The sequence below is a fragment of the Harpia harpyja genome, chromosome Z (assembly GCF_026419915.1).
Source record: "Harpia harpyja isolate bHarHar1 chromosome Z, bHarHar1 primary haplotype, whole genome shotgun sequence".
In the NCBI taxonomy this organism is placed as follows: Eukaryota; Metazoa; Chordata; class Aves; order Accipitriformes; family Accipitridae; genus Harpia; species Harpia harpyja.
The window spans coordinates 93439698-93464993 of record NC_068969.1 but is presented as its reverse complement, the minus strand read 5'-3'; the positions used below and the strand labels follow the sequence as shown (position 1 = coordinate 93464993).

General features: G+C 39.5%; 1 protein-coding gene across 3 annotated transcripts in view; it reads right to left on the bottom strand.

The window, feature by feature from the left end:
• The window catches only part of TRIM23 (tripartite motif containing 23), a 28556-nt gene extending 3281 nt beyond the window's left edge, over window positions 1-25275 (bottom strand). The window contains exons 1-10 of one of the 3 annotated variants that reach the window (XM_052776727.1): window positions 25213-25275; window positions 24028-24190; window positions 12039-12160; window positions 10871-11149; window positions 10078-10260; window positions 9310-9525; window positions 8098-8232; window positions 2016-2145; window positions 1788-1898; window positions 216-340 (exon numbers count right to left, since the gene is read on the bottom strand). In XM_052776727.1, coding sequence (XP_052632687.1) covers window positions 216-340; window positions 1788-1898; window positions 2016-2145; window positions 8098-8232; window positions 9310-9525; window positions 10078-10260; window positions 10871-11149; window positions 12039-12160; window positions 24028-24190; window positions 25213-25236 — 1488 coding nt within the window. In that variant the 5' untranslated portion in view covers window positions 25237-25275. Of the gene's footprint in view, window positions 1-215; window positions 341-1787; window positions 1899-2015; window positions 2146-8097; window positions 8233-9309; window positions 9526-10077; window positions 10261-10870; window positions 11150-12038; window positions 12161-24027; window positions 24191-25134 lie in introns of all 3 variants that reach the window. The other 2 variants (XM_052776726.1, XM_052776728.1) reach the window with 2 other exon arrangements.
• Between the last annotated feature and the right edge of the window lie 21 nt (window positions 25276-25296).

The window sequence follows — 25296 nt, the reverse complement described above, 5'->3', positions numbered from 1 at the left end:
CCAGTTACGCATTTACTACTTGTTACCATAAAACTGGTTGTTGAGTTTACTAAGCACTCTACTATCACTTATCTTGCCAGCATTAAACATAAGGAAAACATCTACGTTTTATGCTTTCCGCATTACCATTCCCTACCCATAGCAGAGGGTTCAGAAAGATGGAATTTGATACACAAACTGAGGAAAAGTAACAGAGTGAAAAAAATGACCAGTACCTGTTTATTAGCAAAGATCAAGAGCAAGGCATCCCGCAGTTCCTTCTCTGTTAATAATTTTGCAAGTTCACTGTGTGCTTCACTGACCCTGTCTCTGTGACTGCTATCAACAACAAACACCACCGCTATGAAAGAAAGAGAGAAATGTTCTACACACATTTAAATATAAACTCTATAAAATTAGATTTCAACTTATACAATTCTTTTTTTTCTAGCAGTATTCTATGTGAAGTTTCTCAGCAGTGCACAACTTCAATTTCAAATCCAGGACTGAGAAATGCCTTACATACCTCTATACTTTTGACAAAAATGTAGAATTCATCCTAAAACAGGGAAAAAAAAGTCTGCTTTTTGCCTAGTCTAACATAAAGGTTGTGATATTTTAACTACTTAGGTCTAAAACCAGATTTACTATGTGTCGATTGAGTATCTCAGTTTAAACCACTTCTTGATCCATTTATACTCAATCAACTCCATTTATACACAATCAACTGTTCCAGTTTCCCTTAACTGGCTGTAAAATCTACAGGTTCAGCCAAATTGGCACAGCTTCCTTCAGCTACAGACTACACATTCCAGAGAAGATTGCCATGGACCTGACACAGCAGCAGTAGATTTTACTATCCACTACAGAGAGTAACCAAGATGCCAGAAAGACTAGAGAGTCAGGGAGGCAGAGCTAGAGGACAGAATTTAAACTCATGGTTTTTGCAATGAAAAAATCCCAGCAAAACTAAACAAAACTTAACTGCAGTTATGCACCAGGTTAACTGCTTAGACTTTCTCTCCAACATACAATTCTTCAAGGCAGACATGATTCCACGCTACTGGCGTTTACACAGTAAGTTTTAGGAGAACAACAGAAATCCCCAAATACAATTTTTAAGTTTGAAAAGATGAAGAATTTAAAATGTTTAAGTTTGCAATGAAGGCTGAAATAATGCACGAAGTTGAGCGCATAACTGATGTTTGTCATTCCTAAGTATTTCGGATAATTCTGAATGAATTAATGAAGAGAAACCCCTTTCTAATTCGGAAAACAACTATGGAGGATTAACAGAAGGACAGCATGAATTTCTAAGTTGGCACCATTTAGATCAAAGTTTTCAGAATCAGTAATCTAGTCTATGACCAGATATTACACTGCAATACTAAGTCAGATGTTACAGAACTTTGCAGAATTTTTTAAGTTGCTAACTAAAGGCTCCTAAAGGCTGAATGTTTTCCTTTCAAGTGCTATTTAAATTTCATACCTGGCAAGTACTACTTCTCACTATGCAAACTTTGGAACGCTGCACCTTGTCTGCTGTCAGCTATAACCAGTTTAACAGAGATTCTAGTTTTGTTTGGCTTCATGAACTGTCTGATGGATTTATGGAGAATTTGCCTTTATCATGCAGCAGACACTATGACCAACTGGATTAAAATTTCTTAGCTCATGAATCCAGCAGCTGTACTTTGCATTAGATGAACAATTTTCTACTGTTATAAATTATTTCTATTAATAAACTTTTTGGCTCTGAAATACAAGCTAGAAGACAAAATACAGTTTAAAAGTTGTATTAATCTCACCTTGTGTATTGAGATAATAATGTTTCCATAAGGGCCTCAATTTGTGCTTCCCTCCTACATCCCAAATTGTAAACTTCAAATTCTTGTATTCTACTGTTTCAACATTAAAACCTAGAATAAAAATATTAAAGTTTTATAGTCTTGTTCTGTATGAATATAAAATAATCAAATTATACATGTAAGTCAAACATTCAGAAAAATCATTACATTTAAATTGCTGATACTAACCTATCGTTGGAATTGGCTGCATGAATTCATCTTGCTTTAACTTAAACAAAATAGTTGTTTTGCCAGCTCCATCTAATCCTAGAGTGACAACCCGAATTTCCATTTTTGGTCCAATATGTACCCTGTTGTCCTGGAAGAAACAGCATACACAAAACAAGAGCAAGTTTAGGAAATTCAAATTAGAAAACTTTTATGTTTAAGATACTTATCTTGTCACTATTTGTAAAGTGATTAAATGGATGGACTCCAAAAATACAAGGCACAATCACCAATCACCTCCAGCAATAACATAAACCAAAATACCCAGTAATCTCTGTAGTGAACCTGTAACTTCTGCCTGCGTTATCACATGCCTTTTAGAAACACAGCCAATCTCATTCTAGTGTGTCTGTACCTAATAAAATTTCAAATTCTTTCATCAATCTGGCTCAAACCACATGAGGAATTGTTCATAGTAATCAGTTAGAATTCTCTGACCAGAGAACTCTCTGTTGGTTTTGTAGCTTTTCCACTATGTTTTGTCACATTATGATGCCCCCACCTACAGAACTATTTCCTTGCTGGAGGCTCCATAGCTACACCTCTTCACCTCAAGCCACTTCCAATCCTTTACCACATTAAACCAGCTACATTATTAGCATTAAGCAGTAATCTGAAATCTGAAGAAAAACAAACAATGCCCCCCCACATCAAGTCTTGCTTGGAGGCAAGGAAGGAGAATCAACTTCCTATTTGTAGTTTAGACCAAGCTACCATGAGTATTGAACAAGCTGATGCTAACAATGCAGTCAAGTGGTATTACTAATATAAAGCAGCAAACTGTAAATTGTAAAATAAACGACATAGGCTAAGATTACTAGGTACCCCTGAAACATATTTTGATGTACTTAGAAATGCTACCTTGATCAAATACCAGAGTTTCAATCGTCAGAACTATGTGGCAATACTTTGTTTTCTTGCAAAATCCAGACAGCGCTGTGCTGGGCAAACAATACACAAAAACCTGTGTCTACCCCACGCAGCTTTTCATTTCTTCTTGCATTAGAAATGCTATTTACTGAGTGCAAAAATGCTACAACCTCTCCTGGTACAAGACCAACATGCACCAGCATGACCAGATATATAAACACCTATATTAGGTGACTTGAGATATACACACATACACACACAGAGGATCCATTATATAGCTGGATATATGTCATCATGACATGCAACTCCATTCTCCCCTGTCACAGATGAAGCAGCATACTGCCAGAATAATCAATACAGATTAATTCAATGACCTTATGCTATTGCAGTCTCCAAAGAGAGTAAACACAGCTCGAGAAACTGCTTTCTAAAAAAAAGTAATTAAAAAAATGTTGCAAAAACCACAATGCAAAAGTAAGCAACACCATGATTGTAAGTTTAAGAGTCAGGTCAAAGGTCCAGCTAATCTAGCATGTTGTCTGAAGGTAGGTAAAGATGGATACATGAAAAAGTAAGAGACAAGGAAAGCACACCATGATAACTGCCCTAAACACCCTCCCTGTGTCAAACAGCTTGCAGCTCATGGACTTGGTGAGCCAACAGTGCGGTTTCTGCAACTAACTGATCTTGATGTATTATTCATCTATGAATCTGTCTGTCTGCTTCTTGAAACCACAGACATTTAGGGCCCAGAAGATCCTTGGCGTAGAACTCCACAGGCTGTTTGTTGTGAAAAAATGACTTTATTTGAATCTGTGAAATAAACTTGTACAAGCTGAGCAGTTTCAGCCCTACAGCTTTGACACTACACAAGAGAGATGCTCCAAAACCAAAAGACTAACTGAATATTTGAGCTTTGGAAAATAAAACATTGAGACTTATTTGCTTTTTAATAAATTCCTTCTAAGTTCTAGATTTCTGGATTCAGAGCTGAAGTTGCCAAGTTCAGTGACAACATTGCAACACAGCACGTTATCAGAAAGGGTTATCTCCTTCTGAAGAAGAAAAACCTGTGGGCAGATTCTTGACAAGCATGTCAGCTGGAAACATACAGGCAAAGAGAAAGAACACAAAGAAGTATGCAAAAGGCACTGAAGAATATAAAAAAGGCCATGCCTCCAGCATCCTTTTCACACTCAAGCCTCAGTTCTGATTTTGTCTAAAATTTCTGGGGAAGAATGTTCCCAGTTCTTCTCTGTGCCTGAAAGGAAGGAGTAAGGAAAAGAGGCAGCTCTGGATAGAACTGCTAAGTTTATAGGTTTCTTGCTGAAGGCAACACCCTGGCTATGGCCAGAGCTTGCTGATAGTCAGCCAGTGTGCTGGTTTTAGCTGGGATAGAGTTAATTTTCTTCATAGTAGCTACTATGGGGCTATGTTTTGGATTTGTGCTGGAAACAGGGTTGATAACTCAGGGATGTTTTAGTTACTGCTGAGCAGTGCTTACACAGAGCCAAGCCCTTTTCTGCTTCTCAACCCACCCCACCAGCGAGGAGGCTGGGGGTGCACAAGAGGTTGGGAGGCGACACAGCCGGGACAGCTGACCCCAACTGACCAAAGGGATATTCCATACCATATGACGTCATGCTCAGCATATAAAGCTGGGGGAAGAAGAAGGAAGGGGGAGAACATTTGGAGTGATGGTGTTTGTCTTCCCAAGTAACCGTTATGCTTGATGGAGCCCTGCTTTCCTGAAGATGGCTGAACACCTGCCTGCTGGTGGGAAGTGGTGAATGAATTCCGTGTTTTGCTTTGGCTGTGTGCGCAGCTTTTGCTTTACTTATTAAACTGTCTTTACCTCAACCCATGAGGTTTTTTTTTTTTTTTTCTTCTGATTCTCTCCCCCTTCCCACTGGGTGGCGGGGGGAGTGAGCAAGTGGTTGTGTGGTGCTTAGTTGCTGGCTGGGGTTAAACCACAACAGCCAGCCTGGCTGTGCTCTCAGGGCACCACCAGAAGCACCAGTCACCTCTACAGCTCCCATGGCTAGAGGGCAGAGGCAGTGGCGGCCCGTGCAACTTAAAGCATCAGAGAAGTAGAGGAGATGAATGATTCTGTCAAATTTAGCCATCCTGTTGCAGTTTGCTTTCTGTAAGGTTTAGAGTGAAAACAGGTTGTTCTCAGTATGTTTGTACTCTCTCAGAAGGAATCAAAATGCAATCTGTGATGGACACCAAATTTCCACTTTTTGTGTAAGCAGTTCCGTCACCTTAGGAAGAACCTTGCAGAAAAGTTCTTACTCAGAAAATAATGTATAGCACCTGTAATACGAGTCAGAAATAATTGGCTATTGATGATCACAGCTAGAAACTGACAGATTAAAAAAAAACATCTCTGCATCAACTATATCAGCACCTTTAATAAAAAATGTTATTTAAAAAAATCTGGCCAGTAAAACCCCTACGTGTCTGCATTTCTGGCAGGTGCATAACTTGATAGCATACTTAGAAACAGGTAACCTGTGATTTCTGTTTAAGTAAAACTTGGTGTTTTCTTAAATCTCAATACAGAAAGTACAGAAGAAAAAAATCACACAACTGTGATCTCTTGGGTTTTTGCCCTTGTCCTTCATCTTTGTTAAGAATTTGTTGACATGACAAAAGCTGTATATAGCTTTACTTAAAGATAGTGTTAAGTGCTTTCCCTCTGATAGATTACTGTCTTCTAGGGTACTCTTGGTGTTGGTAAGGGTTAGCAGTTTCCCATACTTGCTTCAACAATGATGGATAAGTGCTCTTTACTACCTCAGGTACTGTTTTCTTAATTATTTTCCCTCTCCCCAGTATGTACACACAAATATTTAGGATGACCAATTGCTATTCCTGTATATAACACTCCACAGCCACTGCTCTCATTTGACCAGAACAAAACAGCAATCTCTCTCTTCAAATAAGGATCACACTCCTGGATGAGGAGCCATCTCCTTGCCAACAAACTAAGTACATGAAGACATCTCAACCTTATTTGGTCAAAGTCCTCATAAATACATAGGTAAAGGAGGATCCATTGGAAACAATATATTAACAACATTTGGGAAAAAATTATTATATATTAACATACTTCTTGAAAGATTTTCAGCATCGTGCCCTGGAATTCTCCAACTCCTCCCCTCAGAGCTTTATATGTGGCATTTCCCTTGATGGTTTAGGAAGAGGAAACAGCACTATCCATGTTTTTCATGTCATCAGTGAAACAAAAAAAATGTGGATAAAACCTACTCACTTTCAATAGTGGAAAGGATTTCTCCCTCCCCTCCTTAAATCTCCACAACCTTCACTGGATATGGAATGTTCCTTTGATCTGGTACTGTTTGAAATGCTTTTTTAATTTTATAATGGATGCAGCCTTCAGTGCATGAGAGTTTCTGAGAAAGACCTTTTCAGTGATATTTACAGTTTTTGATCTGAAGATTTTATTTCTGTCTGAAATCTGTTGCCAGGCACAGACCTTTCAGGTACAACAAGCCTCACTACAAGTCACAACAGTGGCCATCAGCATGACAGTATTCTAAGAAAACATTGTGTAGAAAGAGAGCTTGAAACTTGTTCAGAAGGGAGGAAACATAAAAAGTAAGAGACTGAAGTAATTATTTTCACCTTACTTTTTCATGACTGCTGCTCTTTTTGTGAAAAATGACATTTGCTTTGGCATCTTTGAAATTCAGAATCTAAGCTTCAGAATATTTCATAAAAATACCAATTTGTCACAGGAGAAAAACAATAGAAGTCCTATTTTTTTCTAAAGAAAGCTGAGGTGTAGAGAGACACTGGAAGAATTCTGAGTCCCCCAAGCTGAGACTTATTTCAGATCTCCTATTACAACTTAGCTGGTTGCAACCATTCTCTTTCCAAATGCTCAGAAATTCACAATCAAAATTTTCTGAGTCAGATTAACAGCTCCTAAAGGCAAAACCACACATCCAAAATGCCTCTCTGACTCAGCCCCGTGAGATGGCAGCATCAATCAGCTCTTAATACACAGAACGTAATTCATCATCTGTGAAATGTGACTGCTGCTTCATTCATGGAACAATGGAGGTTTGCAGAACAGGTCTCCCTGACCCTACTAACTCTGGTCTCTGCTGAATAGGGAACAGAGGGACAGAAATGAAAATGTTGCATTTATTGATCTGACAAAGCAATTATTACATGGAAATTCAAATATACTGAAGTTACAAAACAAATTATTTGGAAGAAATTGAATTTCTGACAACAAGACCTGGGACAGAATCCCCAGAATCCCCGTGGAAGCATCCATTTCCTTATAGTACAGACTTCAACAGCAACAGTTAAATCCTCAGTTTCACATCAGCAACAATAGATCCTATTCCTCTTTCACCCATTCAGAACAGAAAAAAACCCCATAAATCAAAGTACTTCTTGTTCTTTGGAGTTTCAAATTTATTTAATCTCCTATGTGAAAAGTATCACCAGTATCGAACTCCAAATAATTTCATCCCTTTCAAAGAATAGGTGGTATTGAAATGATATTAAAGCAATAAAAAACCCCAACTACTTAGAATATGAACTGTGTCTAAACTATCAGTGAATACAAAGCAACTACAAGACAAATTATCATTTAACAAATTGAAAGAAATACATTACTTTTAATATTATAAACTTAAAGTTATAATAGCACTGTTGCATTTAAAAATAGGTGTGCAATTTTCAGGAAATAAAATAATAAACATCCGGCAGAAGTTATGCTGTCTTCATGAAAAAGCCAAAAATACATGGAAAAACAAAGGGTAGATTTCTGCTCTGAGCTGAACTTATAATAAATCAGGTATATTTCCAATGGAAGGTGTTTCTAGAATTCAAAAATACCATCTTACATATTTAAAAGAAAGCAGCTAATGTTTGAACAAAGCTACTGATGTAGTCAATGTCAAATGAATGTTTCTCACACTAATTCCAACAGTACAGTGGTTTTGTTGCTCAAATACCACACAGCATTCATCATATAATAAGACACTGTGGCTCTAACTGATACTGAACTGCCTAAATTTGCTGCAACAAATACAGCATCATAATGAACATATATCATTCCTGCTTTCTTTTAAATTACATTTGGGACTTCATAAAGTGGATAGCTGTACTTTCATGAGATTAAGAATACCTTTGTAAAAGTGACAGGTATGCTAGCATCCAGCTGTACATGATCTGCAAGTTCTGTAAACTGCTGCTGCTGTTTCTGTAATGTCTCTAGCAACCTTGTAATTTCCTGTTTGGCCAACACTACTCTGCAGTCATCCTAAACAGACAAAGAAAACAAAAGCATGTCTTTACTTTAGTAATTTACTTAAAATAACCAAACACAACGTAAATATGATGGCTGGAAATAAAGCATTTTAAACAGAAGCACTCTAGTTAAAGAAACTCACATTTACAAAATAGATTTGTTTAAAATCGCAATACAAATGTGAAGCCCTTGTCATTCTTCCTTAAAACTAATAGATACTAAATAGTTCTGCAGTTTTAAAAAACTTTTTCTTTGACCTCTCTTAGTCCTGTAGGAATAAGAATATACATTATAAAAGACAGTAATGTAATATATAAAGAATATTTATATCGTTCGTATATACCATTCCATCAGCTGGAATAGAGCAGCTGCTTTGCAGCATACAGCAACACACAACACAGAGAGATTAATATCCACCCATTAATGATGCGAACATTTGCATTGTTAAAAGTACATCTGAGTAAGCAACCAGACACTGGCTCCGAACAAATAAAAAAAAAAGTACAAATAACACATTAATGAAGTAATTTCTCACACTCAGTTTACTGTTTGCTACATATACTATTTACCTCTTGCTACCACTAGATTAAGTGAATAATGGACCACCCAGATACTCTTATATAGCCACTTTCTTCACATTTAATATGCTGAATTACCTGTATTACAAGTGCTACCAAGAGTTATTTAGTCCTAAAACATTTTTTCTTAACAGCCTTGTATGGCAACTATCTTCAAGCATCTGTACTGGTAATTGCAACTGTAAAACCCTTCCCATAAATCTTGTAGCTTTTTTGCTTCAGTTTCATCTCTCCTTCCCACTAACCTCACAAATAACTAGAAATTACTCCAGACAAGGGAATCATGCCACAGGATTCCCAGCAACTGGAGGACTTGATGCTTTTATACTGATTATCCTTGTCTAACACCCCTTTGAAATGAATACTTCAATCTCGTGTTATATCATTATTGTTTTAACATTGCAAAGGAAATAAAAATGCAGAGTACCATCTGACCTTTTCATTTGTAGCCTGAACTTCATCTGCAGTTCCATGTATCTTGTCATATGTTATAGTTCACTTGCCAACCTACCTGTTGTAAAGTCTTTTCACAATGAAGGCAAGCTGTTGAAACCTGTGACAAGAGGATGGTCATGTCTTCCTGCTGTTGCCTAAGCCAAATTAACTTCTCTCTCACATGAGCATCAACAACACTAAGAGCCATTTCCTCCTGACGACAAAGAGTTTCATGAAGATCAGAAAAATAGGCTCGGACACATGAGCGAGCGTTCTCCGCAGTCCCTGGTACCTACAGTGTCACAGTGGGAAGATCCAGAGGATTAAGGACACCAGTTGATTCCAGAAGTACATTTTTCATTTTATTCAATTTCTAACTTATGTTCACATCTGCTTGGCTACATCACAGTTCAAGTCTCAATTATACAGAATGGCTTATCAGTCCTAAGAGTAAGGTCCTTCAAGAAGTTACTCCAATAATCCAGTAGCTGATTTTTATATATACACACCTAACAAAAAATGACCAGGGAGAAAAGCCTCAGTAGTATCACAGCACCTGAGAACAGATGCAACCTGTCACAGTACTTCAATACTGTAGTAGCAGTTATACAGCTTTCCCTACTATCTCCCTATTTTCATGTAGCCTAAAAACATTGTAACAGACCACAAGTTCCCCTCTACCTCCTGGCTTAAGCCTCAATGCTGAGTTAGGAGACATAAGAACTTAAGGTATTGTCTTATAAAACCTATGTATAATTTTCAGAGAAATTCCTTATCTTGGTTATTACAAAAAGCAAATAGTCTGTGCACGGGGGGAGGGGGGGGGGGGGGGGGGGAAGCATACATGTTCAGTATGGGCCATTCCAACTCCATCTTCAACTATTTGTTCTCCTCCTTCTATATGCTGAACAATTCCAACTAATTTTCTGGAATAATCTGAGATTTCTTCTGTGAAAGTTCTTATACAGTGGGCCATGTCTAAAATGGATGCACGAATCTGGTTTGCTTCTGGTTCCAAGACAGAATGCTATAATTAAAAGCAACATATCAAAAATCAATCATAAATATCTTCCTTAATAATCTTTTCTATTTTACTACATATTTAATGTATATATGTGCGTATGTATATATGTATATATAGGAAAGGCAAGCAAGAATTTAAAACCATCTTGCAATTTAAAACACAATCAGGAGTTACAGATTATGCTGAGACCAAGATAGCCATCTAGCAATTACACAAGTAAACATACAAATTTGCCATTTACCATAATTGATTATAAAAAAAGAAGGGCACTTAGACTGCACCAGCTTGGGTGAACCTAGTGTTTGCATGATGAAAACAACTTTCAGAACTGGTGAGTCAATGCTGTGAGAAGTTCAGAAAAGCATCAGATAAAGGGACTGTCCATCTTAATATATAAATAACTTATTGTGGTCTTAGAAATAATGGGGCTTTTCCTTGTAATTTTACCATGGCAGTCATCTGAAATAAAGGGAAAACAAAAGAACAGTATGAAGTTACTTCTGTAAAGACACGTCAAGAATCTACCATCTTTTCTTGATAATCTTTTATACTTTATTTGGATAATTATGCAAGCCACCCCATGGCATGACTAGAAACAGATTATTAGCAGTACCTTATGACCTTGATGCTTCCCGTATTCTTTGCAGACACAACACATAAGAGGACTCCCCTGACAGCCCTCTTCTAAACAAACAAACTCAATAGCATGCACTTGGTGTTGGGAGCACATGGTCTTCTCATGAGGCTTATCAGCAAGAGGTACACGCCTGTGTTTTGCTAGTGTCTTTGTAGAATGAGTAAGCTGGGAACAGTCTGCACACAGGTGAGTGGCACAAACAGTGCAATATACAGATGCAATGTGGGCTTCATCTTCATCACAACGAATGATACTCTAACCGAAAAAAAAAAAAAGACAAAACTGAAGTTGTTAACATTTAATTCCAATAACTGCGGAAAATCAGAAAACCTGTCACCCCTATAAGGCTGAAAACAGACTTTCTTTAAAAGTTACACACTAATAAATATTTGGCCAACTTTGAAAACTTGATTTTAAGTTCTCAATAAATTTTTAAAAAATAAAAGTCAGTCTCCTTTACAGTCAACTCCAATCAATTATTCTAGAGGTGTTGAGTGATTTTACAAATCCAAACCTCAGTGGACGTTGTTAAGGTTTGGAGGATAAAATAATTCAGGCTCCAGTCATTTCCTCCAAAGCAGTCATTACAGAACAAAGAATTACAAAGTTACATACAGACAAAACACCAATGGACAAATAAGCACTTAGGACAGTTATCTATTCCTAGAAGAGCACTGCATGATACTTTTTTCATACCAGTTGTTAATACTGAAATGATTAAAGCAGCTAGTTTTGATAATGAAGTACTATCACATGATGTAGTGATATCAAATGACTATAAAAGGCAACTACTCAAGAAGAGTTTAACTCTTTAGGAAGAGTTTCTAAGAAGTTTTAGAAAACTGTCCTTAAATCACTGTAAAATATCCAAATAAGTAACCTTTTCTAAAAATCTTAAAATCCCCCAAAAGGGGAAAAAGGTATGCCTACTCGGCAATACCATTTCATTTTCTGCTTTAGTTAGTACAGATCAGCAATCAATTATGAAGCAATTAATTGAAGCCTTAATACTAGATACTGAAAGAAAACAACAGCATTATTAGTGAAATTAGATTTGGCAAAAACCTGATTTTCATTTTTTTTCTATCTAGAGCTAACTTTAATCAAATGTAACAAACTTTTTGCTTTTTTTAAAACTCAGTACCTCTCCAGATAGATCAATGGCTTCTTCTGCTGTCCCACACTGCCCAGCAGGTCCATTCTGCAACCGTTCCAAGAGTTCCAACAAAGCAAAATTCTTTTTCAAGCCCCAGACACCAGAATCTCCTATTTTTGAGAAACATTTAAATGAAGGGGAGGAGAGGAAGAAAAACCTCAAGCAAATACCATCATGAGAAGTTCCACAAACCACAGCTGAGATTCTGACAAATATTAAGAGCACATTAACTACAGTGATACTAACTAGAGTGAGATACAACTACCACTTTTTCTGTGTAAGCGCACGCTACCTTTCCATCCTCTTCCTTCCTTTCATCATGGAACTACTTAATATTTATGCAGATTTTCCCTACTTAAAAGATGCCAACATTGTTAAAAGTTTACAAAAACTTAGTAAAAACACTTGTAAAATAATCCGCAATAGCTAACAACTAAAGACTACAAGGAACACACAAACTCTAATGTGTATCATAAAAATTAGTATTTTGCATAACTACATACAGTGAACATTTCTACTGTACTAACAGAAGCTGTGAAGAATTCACACTGACAAACCTCATATTCCCTGAATCACAAGATGCAACACCTGTTGCAGATCTCAGTCCAGTAAAAACCTGAACAAGAGTTAAAACAATATTCAGAAAGACCCACTAGAGTGAAGCAGAAGCCCACGTCTATTCCCGTGTCATACTCATTTTGTAGAGGTTAACAAGAAGCAACGTGATGAGAAGCAAAACCAGAATTGCATCCCAATGGTTGCTGCTAAATGCTACCCACACAGACGATGTAGCATGAGAACCCTACTGATTGCTTCTCCAAGAAAGTATCCCTTGACTTTTTTCAGCATCATTGTCATAAATTTAAAGACATTTTCTCCATTGCAAGGTAAAGGTGCCTCAAGAGATGAAGCATCATCTTTGAGCACTGGATTATTACTTTTTAGTCATTACAGAATCACAGAATGGTTGAGGTTGGAAGGGACCTCTGGACATCACCTTGCCCAGTGACCCTGCTCAAGCAGGCCAGGCCTGGATCTGGCCAGGACCGTGCCCAGGCAGCTTTTGAAGATCTCCAAGGAGGGAGATTCCACCACCTCTCTGGGTAAGCTGTGCCAGAGCTTGGTCATCCTCACAGTCAAAATTGTTTCCTTATGTGTAGACAGAACTTCCTGTGTTTCAGTTTGTGCACATTGCCTCTAGTTCTGTCACTAATACACTGAAAAAAGCCTGGCTCTGTCTCCTTTACACCCTCCCTTCAGATATTTGTAAAATCTCTCTCAGCCTTTGCTCATATGAAAGATGCTCCAGTCCCTTCATAATCTTACTGGCCGTTTGCTCCAGCAGCTCCACATGTCTCTTGTACTGGGCAGCCCAAAATTGGACACAGTACTCCACATGTGGTCTCATCAGTGCTGAGGACAGGGGAAGGATCACCATCCTGGACTTGCTGGCAACACTCCTCCTAATGTAGTCCAGGATACCGTTAGCCTCTTTTGCCGCAACAGCACATCAGGTAACCCAGGACCCCCAGGTCCTTTTCTGCAAAGCTGCCCTCCAGTTGGCTGGTGCATTCTCTTCTCTCATTTTCTTCCCAAATGAGAAAATTAGAATCATAGAGTATCTCAAATTGGAAGGGACCCAAGGATCATCGAGTCCAACTCCCTGCTCCTCGCAGGACTGCCTAACACTAAACCATATGACTAAGAGCGCCATCCAGATGCTCACTGAACCCTGATAGGTTTGGTGCCATGACCACTTCCCTGGGGAGCCAGTCCCAGTGACCAACCACCCTTTCAGTGAAGAACCTTTCCCTAAAGTCCAGTCTGAACTTCCCCTGACACAGCTTCATTCCATCTCGTGTCCTATCGCTCGTCACCAGAGAGAGGAGATCAGCACCTCCCCCTCCGCTGCCCCCATGAGGAAGCTGTAGGCTGCGATGGGGTCACCCCTCAGCCTTCTCTTCTCCAAGATGAACGAGACAAGTGACCTCAGCTGTTCCTCCTAAGTCTTGCCCTTGAGACTTTTCACCATCTTGGTCACCCTCCTCTAGACATGCTCTAACAGTTTGATGTCTTTCTTATAGAGACACCCAAAACTGCACACAGTACTCGAGGTGGGGCCGCACCAGCACAGTGTCAAGTGGGACAATCACCTCTCTTGACCAGCTAGCTGTGCTGTGCTTGATGCACCCCAGGACACGGTTGGCCCTTTTGGCTGCCACAGCACACTGGTGACTCATGTTCAACTTGCCATCAACCCAAACCCCCAGATCTCTTTCTGCAGGGTTGCTCTCCAGCCTCTCATCCCCCAGTTTGTACGCATAACCAGGATTATCCCCGGATTAAACCTCTCCGCTTTGTCTACATCTGATCACAACAAGCAATGGACCAATGTTATCTCTGATCCTCCTTATGCTGTTAACTTATTTAAAAACCCCTTTTTGTTGTCCTTCACAGTGCTGGCCAGCTTGAACCCTAATCAAGCTTTGGCCACATGAATTTTCTCCCCACAGTGGTAAACAGCATCTCTGTAGTCCTCCTGTGTCACCTGTCCTTGCTTCCAATGTCTCTACAACTTCCTTTTCTGCCTAAGTTCTAGAAGAAGATACCTGCTCAGCCAAGCTGGCCTTCCGCCCTGCTTGCTTGACTTCCAACACTTTGGAATTGTTTGCTCCTGCACTCTTAAGAGATGGCTCTTAAAAAGTGGTTTACATCTAATGCAGAAAGCACCTAGCACATAGCACAAACCTCTCAGCAGAGTTGTTACATATAAAAGAAAAAAAATGTATTTTAGTAGTATGCTATTAGACGTTCCTCAAATGGGATGTTTGCCATTTTCAGGGACTGAGTACACAGAATCTGAGGTTCTCCTTAATATAGAGCATCTAGAAAATTGTATTTGATTAACTGCGATAGGCTGACTACCATTGCTGAATCACAACTATATGCTTTTGGAAATCAGCAATGACCAATTACAAATGGCCAATCTGAGAACAGAGAGGTGTTTTCAATGGAGTTTAGTGTTGAATTCACTATGAATTTCCAGAACAAGTGTCACTTCCGTGTGTAGGTTTGGGTTTCTTTTCTTCTTCAAAACTGGGGGCAGATCAACTTTTGAAGTTGTTTACTGCCCAAACTAAACCTTTATTACTGCACAGTTTAGAATCAGTTTAACTCCTAATTGACACTAACAAGGCTGTTCATATATAGTATCAGTACATGCCAATCTAGGTAGAGGGTCTAATTACTTGCTAACAATTCCTAATTTGGAAGGGATTAGTAAAGAAATGTATGTGCTCTTCTTCCAGCCTCAATGCTATGATGAGCTCTTCTGCTGTTGTCACAGGGATTTCATTACAATCAGTTTGCCAAAATTGGTAGAACACAGATATATAAACCAATCTTCATGAAAACCTCGAACCATCCTGTTTTCCTAACAAATAACAGTTAACCTATGAGTGTCTATGATCTTGTAACATTATTTTTACCAGTTCTTGAAATAATATACCTGAGAACAAAGACAAGATCAAGAAATTATTTATTACATCCAACATTACTGCTGAATACTAACAGAGCACTTCTTTGGTGCACTGAAAGGAAGGCAAGTTGTGGATGTTAGTTTCGTCACATAACATTGCCCTTATCTCTTTGTCAGATGTTTACATAAGTGTACAGAAGCTACTAACCTCAGGAAAAGAAACGGGGGGCATTGCTACCTTTGAGTAGAATGATGGGATGCACAACATTACTCGTAATATCCAGGGTAGTGACAGATGTACATTTATGTAGCTAAGAAGGTGCCTGGAAATGCTACCTTCTATTTAAACAGAATCTGTAGGACCTGAAATTGACTCATCTATTTTATGATGGAACTTTTGAACTGTGTTTGTAAAACAAGAAAAGGTTGCTGCAGTTATTTTTTAGAGTGCGGGACACCACTATCTGGACAAAACTGCAGATGCATGCCGCTTTTGTAATTCAGATATTTGTTTCATACTTCATGCAAACATACCCATCTAAGAATGAGCCAAACTTTTAATGAACCTCTGCTATTCACTGTAAAAAAATAATACATACTACAGTTCTTTATTAGATTCAAGTAACTACTTTATTCAATTTATAGTTTGCTTCAAGCATGATCTGGAAAACACAACTTTAGAAAACAATGCCAGATCTGGAAAAAAGTTGGGCTGCCTCTCATAATCCAGATGCAAAGACTAGCAGAACAACAACTGGAGCCTGAGGCTGGTTCCAGATGATGCCTAAAAACTCTTGACATTTTCAGTCCACATATCTGGTGTCTGACAGAAGTCTGCATCTGACATGAACTCACAGAAACTGTATCCCATGTGTTTTCCCAAAGAGAAAGCCCAGGCTACTTGAGTTGTCTGGTTCTCCTGAGTGTAATTTCATAACTCCTAAACTATGCTGCCCTGTGATTGTCTGGTAGGCATATGCCCTCTGCATCCTTCTGGAATTCAGATGTCATCCCACTGATCCTATACAGACATTAAGGCTTCCTCCTTCAACACTGAGATTTATCAAACACTCCATAGACTTTGACGTATCATTAGAGTGAAAGTGCTGTTTCAAATGAACAGACACCAACTACTATTAGCAGCAGGCAGTTATGAGAGCCAGCAAAACAAAGTACCCATCCCAAATACTCATGTTTCACTGCTCCTCAGCTTGGTACACGTAGTCAGAGAATAATCAGCATTTTCATGGTTCTAAGAATATGGATCTTCAGCTCCCACAGGAGCCTGGATCTGCAGCACACAGAGATCATATACTGCTATAAAGGCTCTTTGTAGAACTACAGAAACACTGTTCAAATACACTCACTGCCTAAAAGGCAATGCTTTTAAGAGCTAGGTATGTTACAATATTGTTGTAAGGAAGTGTACACAAAAGCAAAAAAACCCCAATCAAATAACAAATGGATCTGCAAGTTCTCCTGTCTTCAGCTTCAGCTTGTTAAGAATTATTCTCTGTACTGGTTTTGTCTGGGATTTACTTGATTTTCTTCATAGTAGCTGGTATGGGACTATGTTTTGGACTTGTGACCAAAGCAGTGATGATATCACACCTGTATTTTAGCTATCGCTGAGCAGTGCTTACACAGAGTCAAGGCCTTTTTCTGTTTCTCATGCTGCCGCGCCAGCAAGTAGGCTGGGGTTGCATGAGAAGTTGGGAGGGGACACAGCAGGGACAGCTGACCCCAACTGACCACAGGGATCTCCCATACCCTGTAAGATCATGCTCAGAAACAAAAGCTGGCATGAAGAAGGAGGAAGCGGGGGGTGACATTCAGAGTTATGGCATCTGTCTTCCCAAGTAACCGCCACAGGTGATGGAGCCCTGCTTTCCTGGAAATGGCTAAACACCTGCCTGCCAGTGGGAAGTACTGAATGAATTCCTTATTCTGCTTTGCTTGTGTGCACAGCTTTTGTTTTACCTATTAAACTGTCTTTATCTCAACCCACTTTTGCCTTTGCGATTCTCTCCCGTCCCACTGTGCAAGAGTGAATGAATGGCTGTGTGGGGCTAAGCTGCCCAGCAGGGTTAAAATACAACATTCTCTTTTACTTCAAGAGCTATGAAACAAGAAAAATGAGACTGGCTTTCAATCTTAAGACTTCAAAACTTGTTTGAAATACATGCAAGTGCTTTTTACTACCTGACAATATTTTTCCTGCAGTACTGTTTCAAAGAGCAGACCTGCATTACACAGCTAGGCACAATTACGTGGAAGACATATGCTCACATGTCAACTGTTTTCCCATAAAGGGGAGCAGCACAAGTAGTTTCATGAGGTGCACACAACATCTGGCCAAAGTGAGGGCAGTAATGCTATGGTACCTCTGAAGAGGGATGTGAACAGGAACCAACATATCCACGCTGTATACCTTATTGCTTTGTGCAGCTTCCAGTTTTGCTATGTGAAACTTTCTTTCCTAGGCATTTCCTCCCACAGTTTAAACCATCAACCATAATATTCTCAGTGGCCAAACTCAAAACAGAAGTTATGTGCCTCACAGATAAAAGGCAGAGTTCAGAGAACAGATAAATGGATGCATACTGTTTTCCTACAGCTCTAAATGGGAGCATATATAAGCTATTCTCCTCTCCAACACCCTCAGCTGGTACAAAGAAACCATTGACTATCTTTAAAAAAAATGCTTACCAGTAAAAGACCATTCATTTTAGCACATCTGCTGTTTCTGCAAATGGGCCTGTCAAAGTACTGGTTAGTAACTTTGAAGTTAGATTTAAAGAAAGGGCATGTCAATGGTCTCTTCAGTTATCAGTTCCACGGTGGAAGCCTTCTCTGGTACAGAAAGCATTACCAACACCCTAAGCTCAGTGCACTCCACAAAATAAACTGCGAACAAAAAAAGAAGTGTTTTAACTTTTGTTTGCCACAGATCTTGAAGGATTTTACAGAAGTTAAGTTCTGGGACTCCAGAATTACAGTTAGCACCAGCACAGTCATCTGCCTTGATATATTCTGAGTTCAGAGCTTAGTTATTTTTTAGATCTAGCACTCCTAGCAGGATCATAGTGTTTTTCATAACACAGAGCAAGGAAGAGTCACCTCCCATTACAAGCTGAAGAAATACAGCATGCAATATCTCTTTTAGAATCTAAATTATGTCAAACCAGTTTGTAAACAGTCTGGATTTGCTGACACTGTATCTAGACAGATTTTTACACACTAACTCCCAGAAAGCAAAGCACAGGAACGTGGCTAGATGGTTCTTTTCTACAGTGTTTAGAACAGTTTAGAACAGTTGCTACTGTCACGTAGCAAACTGGCTGTGCATAACCTTCAATTACTACAGTATATAAAATACTCACATTAACAACATACCAATATAATGACTGCTGAGACTAATGTGGACCTCATATCTCCAGATTAAGCCACTAATCCAGATATCCATTAACAGCAGAGTGTATATGGATGTACATGCACCAAAAGGATAAACCTACTTATGAAATAGATTATAGCAAATTAGCCTTTAAGCAAACATTGTCTTAGCCTTTAAGCAAACATTGGATAAGGCTCAGAGAGAAAGAAGCTGTTCAATCATAGAGTTTCTTACAAAACTATTTTCTTTCACAGGTTTAAATATGTTTATTAAAAAAAAACCCCAAAACAAAAACCAAAAAAACCCCCAAACCAATCAAACTAAGAAGTAGTCTCCTCAGATTACATTCTCGTAACTGATTTTAATCAGGTTGGTTCTGTCCCATGTCTAGCAGGGAGAGAAAGCCAAGCCAGAAAAGTCAAAGCAGAACTAATTTACTGATATGTAACCAACAGAAAAGATACAACTGTAGCCATACTGTGTTTATTTTCTAGTTCATAACTTAAAGCTGTCAGGAGAAACAAAGTTACACTGCTTTTACATTCCTCCTTTATTTTTTTATTATACCTCCTGAGATTTGCTAATACATGTTAGACATTCTCAGTGCGCTGTCTTGGACACAAATAGAAAAAACAGGCAAAGCTTACATATCAACTATTAATCTACTAAAACAGAATTTATAACGAGTAAGCACCCTATAAAACATGCATTATCATACAGAAAGCCATGTCTCATTTCACTGGTATCTACTATACAGTTTACTTATTTGACAAAAAGCCACTTTGCTGCTTTTCACACTAAACATACTATAGAATTACTACATACTCAACATACACATTTTCAACACATCTGATCAAATGCTTATTTTGTATTTAAAAAAAATAAAAGATGAGTCGTGCAAATACGTCTATTTAATCTCTCAGACTTCAGCTCATACTCTGCTTTGGTCACAAGTGTAAAAGAGTCTAGTGATCTCATCCTTCTGCCTACAAGGGATGTTTGTGCCCATTACAAAACCACTACACAATCTGACTGTCTCTTCTCAGAAGAATAAGACATGAATAGCAGGAAGTGTGTCAGCCAGGAATGAGATAGTGACAGAGTGAAGATACTAAGACTGACGCCAGCCAACAATACAAATGCCATTTTCAAAAGCATGAACCTTGTCTGCAGAAGGATTATAAATAATGCAAGGAATAAAGGAGCAACTTTTGTCTAAATGTCTGAACAAAGCCGAGAGAGTATTATGTTATAGCTACATTTTCTTGCATAATGTTTTGAAGTTTTATCTTAGCACTCAAACACTAGCAAAAGAATATAGACATGTAAACAATACCAGTGGGATGGATTCCATGAAGGATGTCAAGACCTGCATACATCAGTTCAACAAGTTCTAATGACAGAGAATAGTTTCAGCCCTGTAATGTGATGATGCTAGGGAGAGTTCACCGGAGCCATAAACTGTTAAGGGCTTTCTTAGCAGAACTGCACAGCTAAAGTCAAAAGCCAGAGCCTCCAAAGCTGTTACACAAGGACATCCTTCCCAATCATTCCCTGGTCCATGTATTTAAAAAAAAAAAAAAACAACCCACTAATCCAATGCAGGAAGAAGAGAGAAAGCAGTTTGCAAGAAATTATTCACCTCTTCTCCCAAATTAAGGTATTTGAAGGGAAAAGGCTTTAAGGGGAGTCTCTTCTTCTACAAAGACCATTTTATACATTTTTCCCTAAATATATTGCCTGAGCCAACATAATTTCCAGAACGTATGGCTTCAAAATTTTGCAAATTGAAAAAGCTTTTCCATTACATCTTTTTGGTTAAAGAATGTTAAGCCAGTTGAAGATAACCACTAGACAGCTCACATACCTTTAATATGTACATACCCATTTAAAATTCTCCACTAGAAGATTCATCACTGGCAACTTCATTAAAGAACTCTCAACACTCCCCCCCCAATCCATGTTTAGTCTAATTGCAAAGTAATACGGTTTGGGCAGGCTTTAGTCCTACCAGTTCATTACTAAATATTTTCTCTCATAGCAAGATTTTACGAACTATTAGAATATTTTGCTAAGCATGTAAACAACGTGTTGTCATTTTTCACTTGCAGACTCCATATTTCCAGAAGTCCTGATTGACGAAGTACTTCTAAACCTGCCTTCCCATACAGTTATATATACAGAGAAGAGACAGGCCAGTAAATTTAAACCAAGTGTCCACTTCAGAAGGGAGGAAGTACAGCTATATCTATACATATATAGATCCCTGAGTATTTCTTTCAAAAAGTTCCCAAGATTCCTTGGGAATATAGGATTAAGTGATTTATAAAGAGCAAAGGAAAACGAGCAAGTCTATTTGCTGAACTGTATAGGTTAAATGACGAACTAAAAGCATCCTTAAAATCCACAGTTACTGACCAAGGACCTTTACTCAACACAGGTAGCTTTACGCTCTGATTGTACAGCTTTTCTTTCAACAGACCTTTCCCTTGACAGCGACCCTATAACCTAGATTTAGATGCTAAAGAGTTTCCTGAGACTACTCCATTAAGCAGCAGAATAGCAATTGCAGAAACGGGTGAAAATGGAGCTTGCTTTCTAACATGCCCTCAAATGGAGGGAAGGATGAGAAATTCACTGGGCCCGGAGTTGCCATGCCTCCCCCCCAGCACCACTCATGAGCTCTCAGAAGGAAACAGTAACTACAAGTGCAGCATATTTAACCAACAGCAGTAACTACAAGGTGATTAGAGCAAGACAACAAATGCACAGACACCTCAAAGAGGTGTCATTACGAGCTGCGCTCCAAACACTCCATTTTTACATGCTGGAAGCAGTAAGATTTCTTAAGACAGTTCTTATGGACCTGGTAAGACTAAAAGTGGCTACGATCCTCTTCTGCCCCAAATCACCAGGCAGAGCATTTTTATTCACACAAGTCTTTTTACTTTCAAGCTGTTTTGCTAAAACTTTCTACCTGTTGTTTTTTTGAGCAACTGCTGGTCACAGCATATCATCCTTCTTTCTAGTCCTAGAGAGTAGGATGCAAGTCTACTATCCTAGACACAAAAGCTAAAGCTTTTCTTCCCTCTTCCTATCTGTAACAGCCTTACAAGTTTAATAACGTTTCACTGTGTTTCATCAGAAGCTCCTCAGTATTATGTAAGATGAAAAAACTTTAAATGTTTTTATAAAGCTTTGTTTTTGTTAACCTGAAAGCCCCCCAAAATTATGAGAGAATACTTTCAGATGCCTGGGAAAAAAACGCACAATAAAAACTAAGAAGTGACAAGTTCCCTGTCGTCATGGTTTAACCCCAGCCAACAATTAAGCATCACGGAGCCGCTCACTCACTGCCCGCCCCCCCCCCCCCCCGCAGTGGGATGGGAGAGACAATGGGGAAAAAACAAGTAAAAACTCATGGGCTGAGAAAAGAACAGTTTAACAGAACAGAAAGGAAGAAACTAATAGTGATAATAATAACAATAATAAAGTGACAATAATAATAATAGGATTAGAATATACCAAACAAGTGATGCACAGTGCAGTTGCTCACCAGTCACCAACTGATGCCCAGTTAGTTCCCAAGCAGCAATCCCCCCAGTTTGTATACTGAGCATGACTTCATATGGTCTGGAATATCCGTTTGGTCAGTTGCGGTCAGCTGTCCCGGCTGTGTCGCCTCCCAACCTCTTGTGCACTCCCAGCCTCCTCGCTGGTGGGGTGGGTTGAGAAGCAGAAAAGGCATCGGCTCTGTGCAAGCACTGCTCAGCACTAACTAAAACATCCCTGTGTTATCAACCCTGTTTTCAGCACAAATCCAAAACTTAGCCCCATACTAGCTACTGTGAAGAAAATTAACTCTATCCCAGTCAAAACCAGCACTCCTACCATAACAAAAATGCTACTTTTATTCTACAAGATACAAGCAGTGGTCTTGGACAGAAATACTTCACAACAGCAGGAGTGTGTCTTGTGCTCTAACATTCTCCCCCTTAAAATCATACCTTAAGAAATGCTGTGCAGCTGTACAGTCACAGATAAGTAAAACAAATGGTGACTCTTTTAACCACATCTTCTAGATTGGCAATCATTCATGACACTCATAATTACTACTTCCCTCCCCCCAAAAACAAACCCCTCTTTCATATGAGACTGGAATTTCTTTTCCTGACTCCGATTTCCGTGAAAGCATCCCACAGAATGCCTCAGTATTCCTCTCAGTTTGGTCTACAATCTAGCAGATTCTCCTCCTGCAAAGTAAATTCTTATTCAAGCGAATTTGATATTTAAACATTTCTTTCAGGGATTACCAGATTAGAGATCTCCTTCTCTGAGGATTCCCCTCCTTCCAACAGCTTTTCCCCCTGCCGTGCTATTCAGAAGTGCTGGAGCCAGTTCTATTAACAAGTTCTTCTCGGTACAAATTCTTCTGATAACTCATCTCCTCCGTAACCCTATGTTAAATAGGCAAGTCCTATTCTGAAGGAATTATAAGCAAGTGTCATCTTTTGCCTAAAATAAACTTCCACTGTTGGATAAAAGCTGTATCTTATCCTTTCAAATACTGTCTGCAGACACTCTTACAGTAAGGGAATTCCTACTGATAGCCTGCCACTGTCAGTTATTGCATATACAGAATTACTTTACATTGTAAAAAACATGTTTGTTATCACTGACACTTCCCTCTACATCACTTCATCATGAATCCAGACAAATCTGTTTGTCAAAGAAACTACCTATTTAATTGCATGGTTTATTTAGTGTTCAGGACAACAGGAAACGAATACCCATGCAGGAACCCTTAGACACTAATTTAAAATAGAGTAGTCCCTTTGTAGATATAGGTGTTCAAAAAGACTTTAAGGTATAACGCTTGCAAGCCCAGGTTCAAGAAGTTAAAATCTTGACCTTCTTTTTCTAAGACACCTGTTTTACTAGTGCTTAACAATGCTATGAGCTTCTCTGAATGAAAAGGAACACCGCACATTCATAACTCGGAAATATTATCACTAAGTGGAGCATTAAGAATCTATTATCTAGCATTATCTTCTAGATATCCTTAGCTGACAGGTTTTAAGAACTTCAGACTTATATTTTCTTACCTAGTTCAGTAACTTGTCGATCAAAAGGACAACGAACTGCTCTGCCATGAAGGGGAAGCCGGGTAAGACAGTCATGGCAGACAGTATGGCCACACAAAAGCAGCCGGGGAACTTTGTCACCTTGCAAAGAAAATACATCTTCACAGACACCACACTCAAGAACCTGTAATTTAAAGAGACTATATTTGGTTTTGAGCTGATAAAAAAAACCAAAACTTCATACAGTAACCCATGTGACACAGTTTATTTTACAGAAGTTCCTGCAATCACAGCAGATAGGCTAAGTCATTAATTTTCCTTTGTACACACAAATAATGATCATACAAATGATATTTAAAAAATAAATAAATAGACACGAACAGAACATTTTAACTCTTCAGCATCCCACCTGATCACCACTAGTTCTTGCCCGGTTCATTTAACGCACTGCCACACGAAAAGCCCGCTGGTCAAGCAGCACAACTAAGTACGCAGAAACGTCCTTGCAGGAAAAGGAAACGGAGGGCAAGACCCTGCCAAAGCAGACTATCAGCCAGCGGAGAAAGTTTCCATTCACAGCTGACGCACATAATAATGTCAGTCATACCAAGGTAGCCATTTACGAAGCTACAAACGCAGTACCGATGTAGCAGGAACAAACAGCAGGGGGACCAGAACATCTTAAACCGCCAATAAAAAGCGAAATTGATCGTCATTTAGGGTAAAAAAAAAAAATAACAAACCAAAAAACCAACACCCGACAATCCGTAAGACAATAGCGTCAGCTAACCACCTCAGGCAGCCCAGGCGTTACGTTTTCTCCGAGACGGCTCCCCGCTGTGAGGCAGTCACCAGTCGCCCTCCCCCTCACACAGAGGCCTCCCGCCTCGCACCCCGCTCCGAGGCACCGCGCAGCAGACCGGCTCAGCGCGGACGAGGCGGGGAAAGGGCTTCCGAAGCGCCCCGCCGCCTCAGGGGACGTCTCCCGTCCCGGAGCCCCCCTCGCTCCCGCGCTACCCCTATCCCTCAGACGGGGCAGCGACGGCGCAATCCCCGGCCGCCACAGCCTGCCCTGCCGCAGGAGGCGGCCAAGCCCGGCGGCGCGAAGGGCCGAGCAGCCCGTCCCACCTTCACTGCGGCGCCAGCCGGGCCGCGGCCGCTGCCACCGGACCCCCGACTGCCGTCCGGCCCGGCGCCAGCCCCAACCTTGTTTACACCTAGGGCCGCCATCTTGGGGAGGGCAGAGCAGAGCAGCCACCGGCAGGAAGAAGGAGGTCGTGGCCGCGCCCC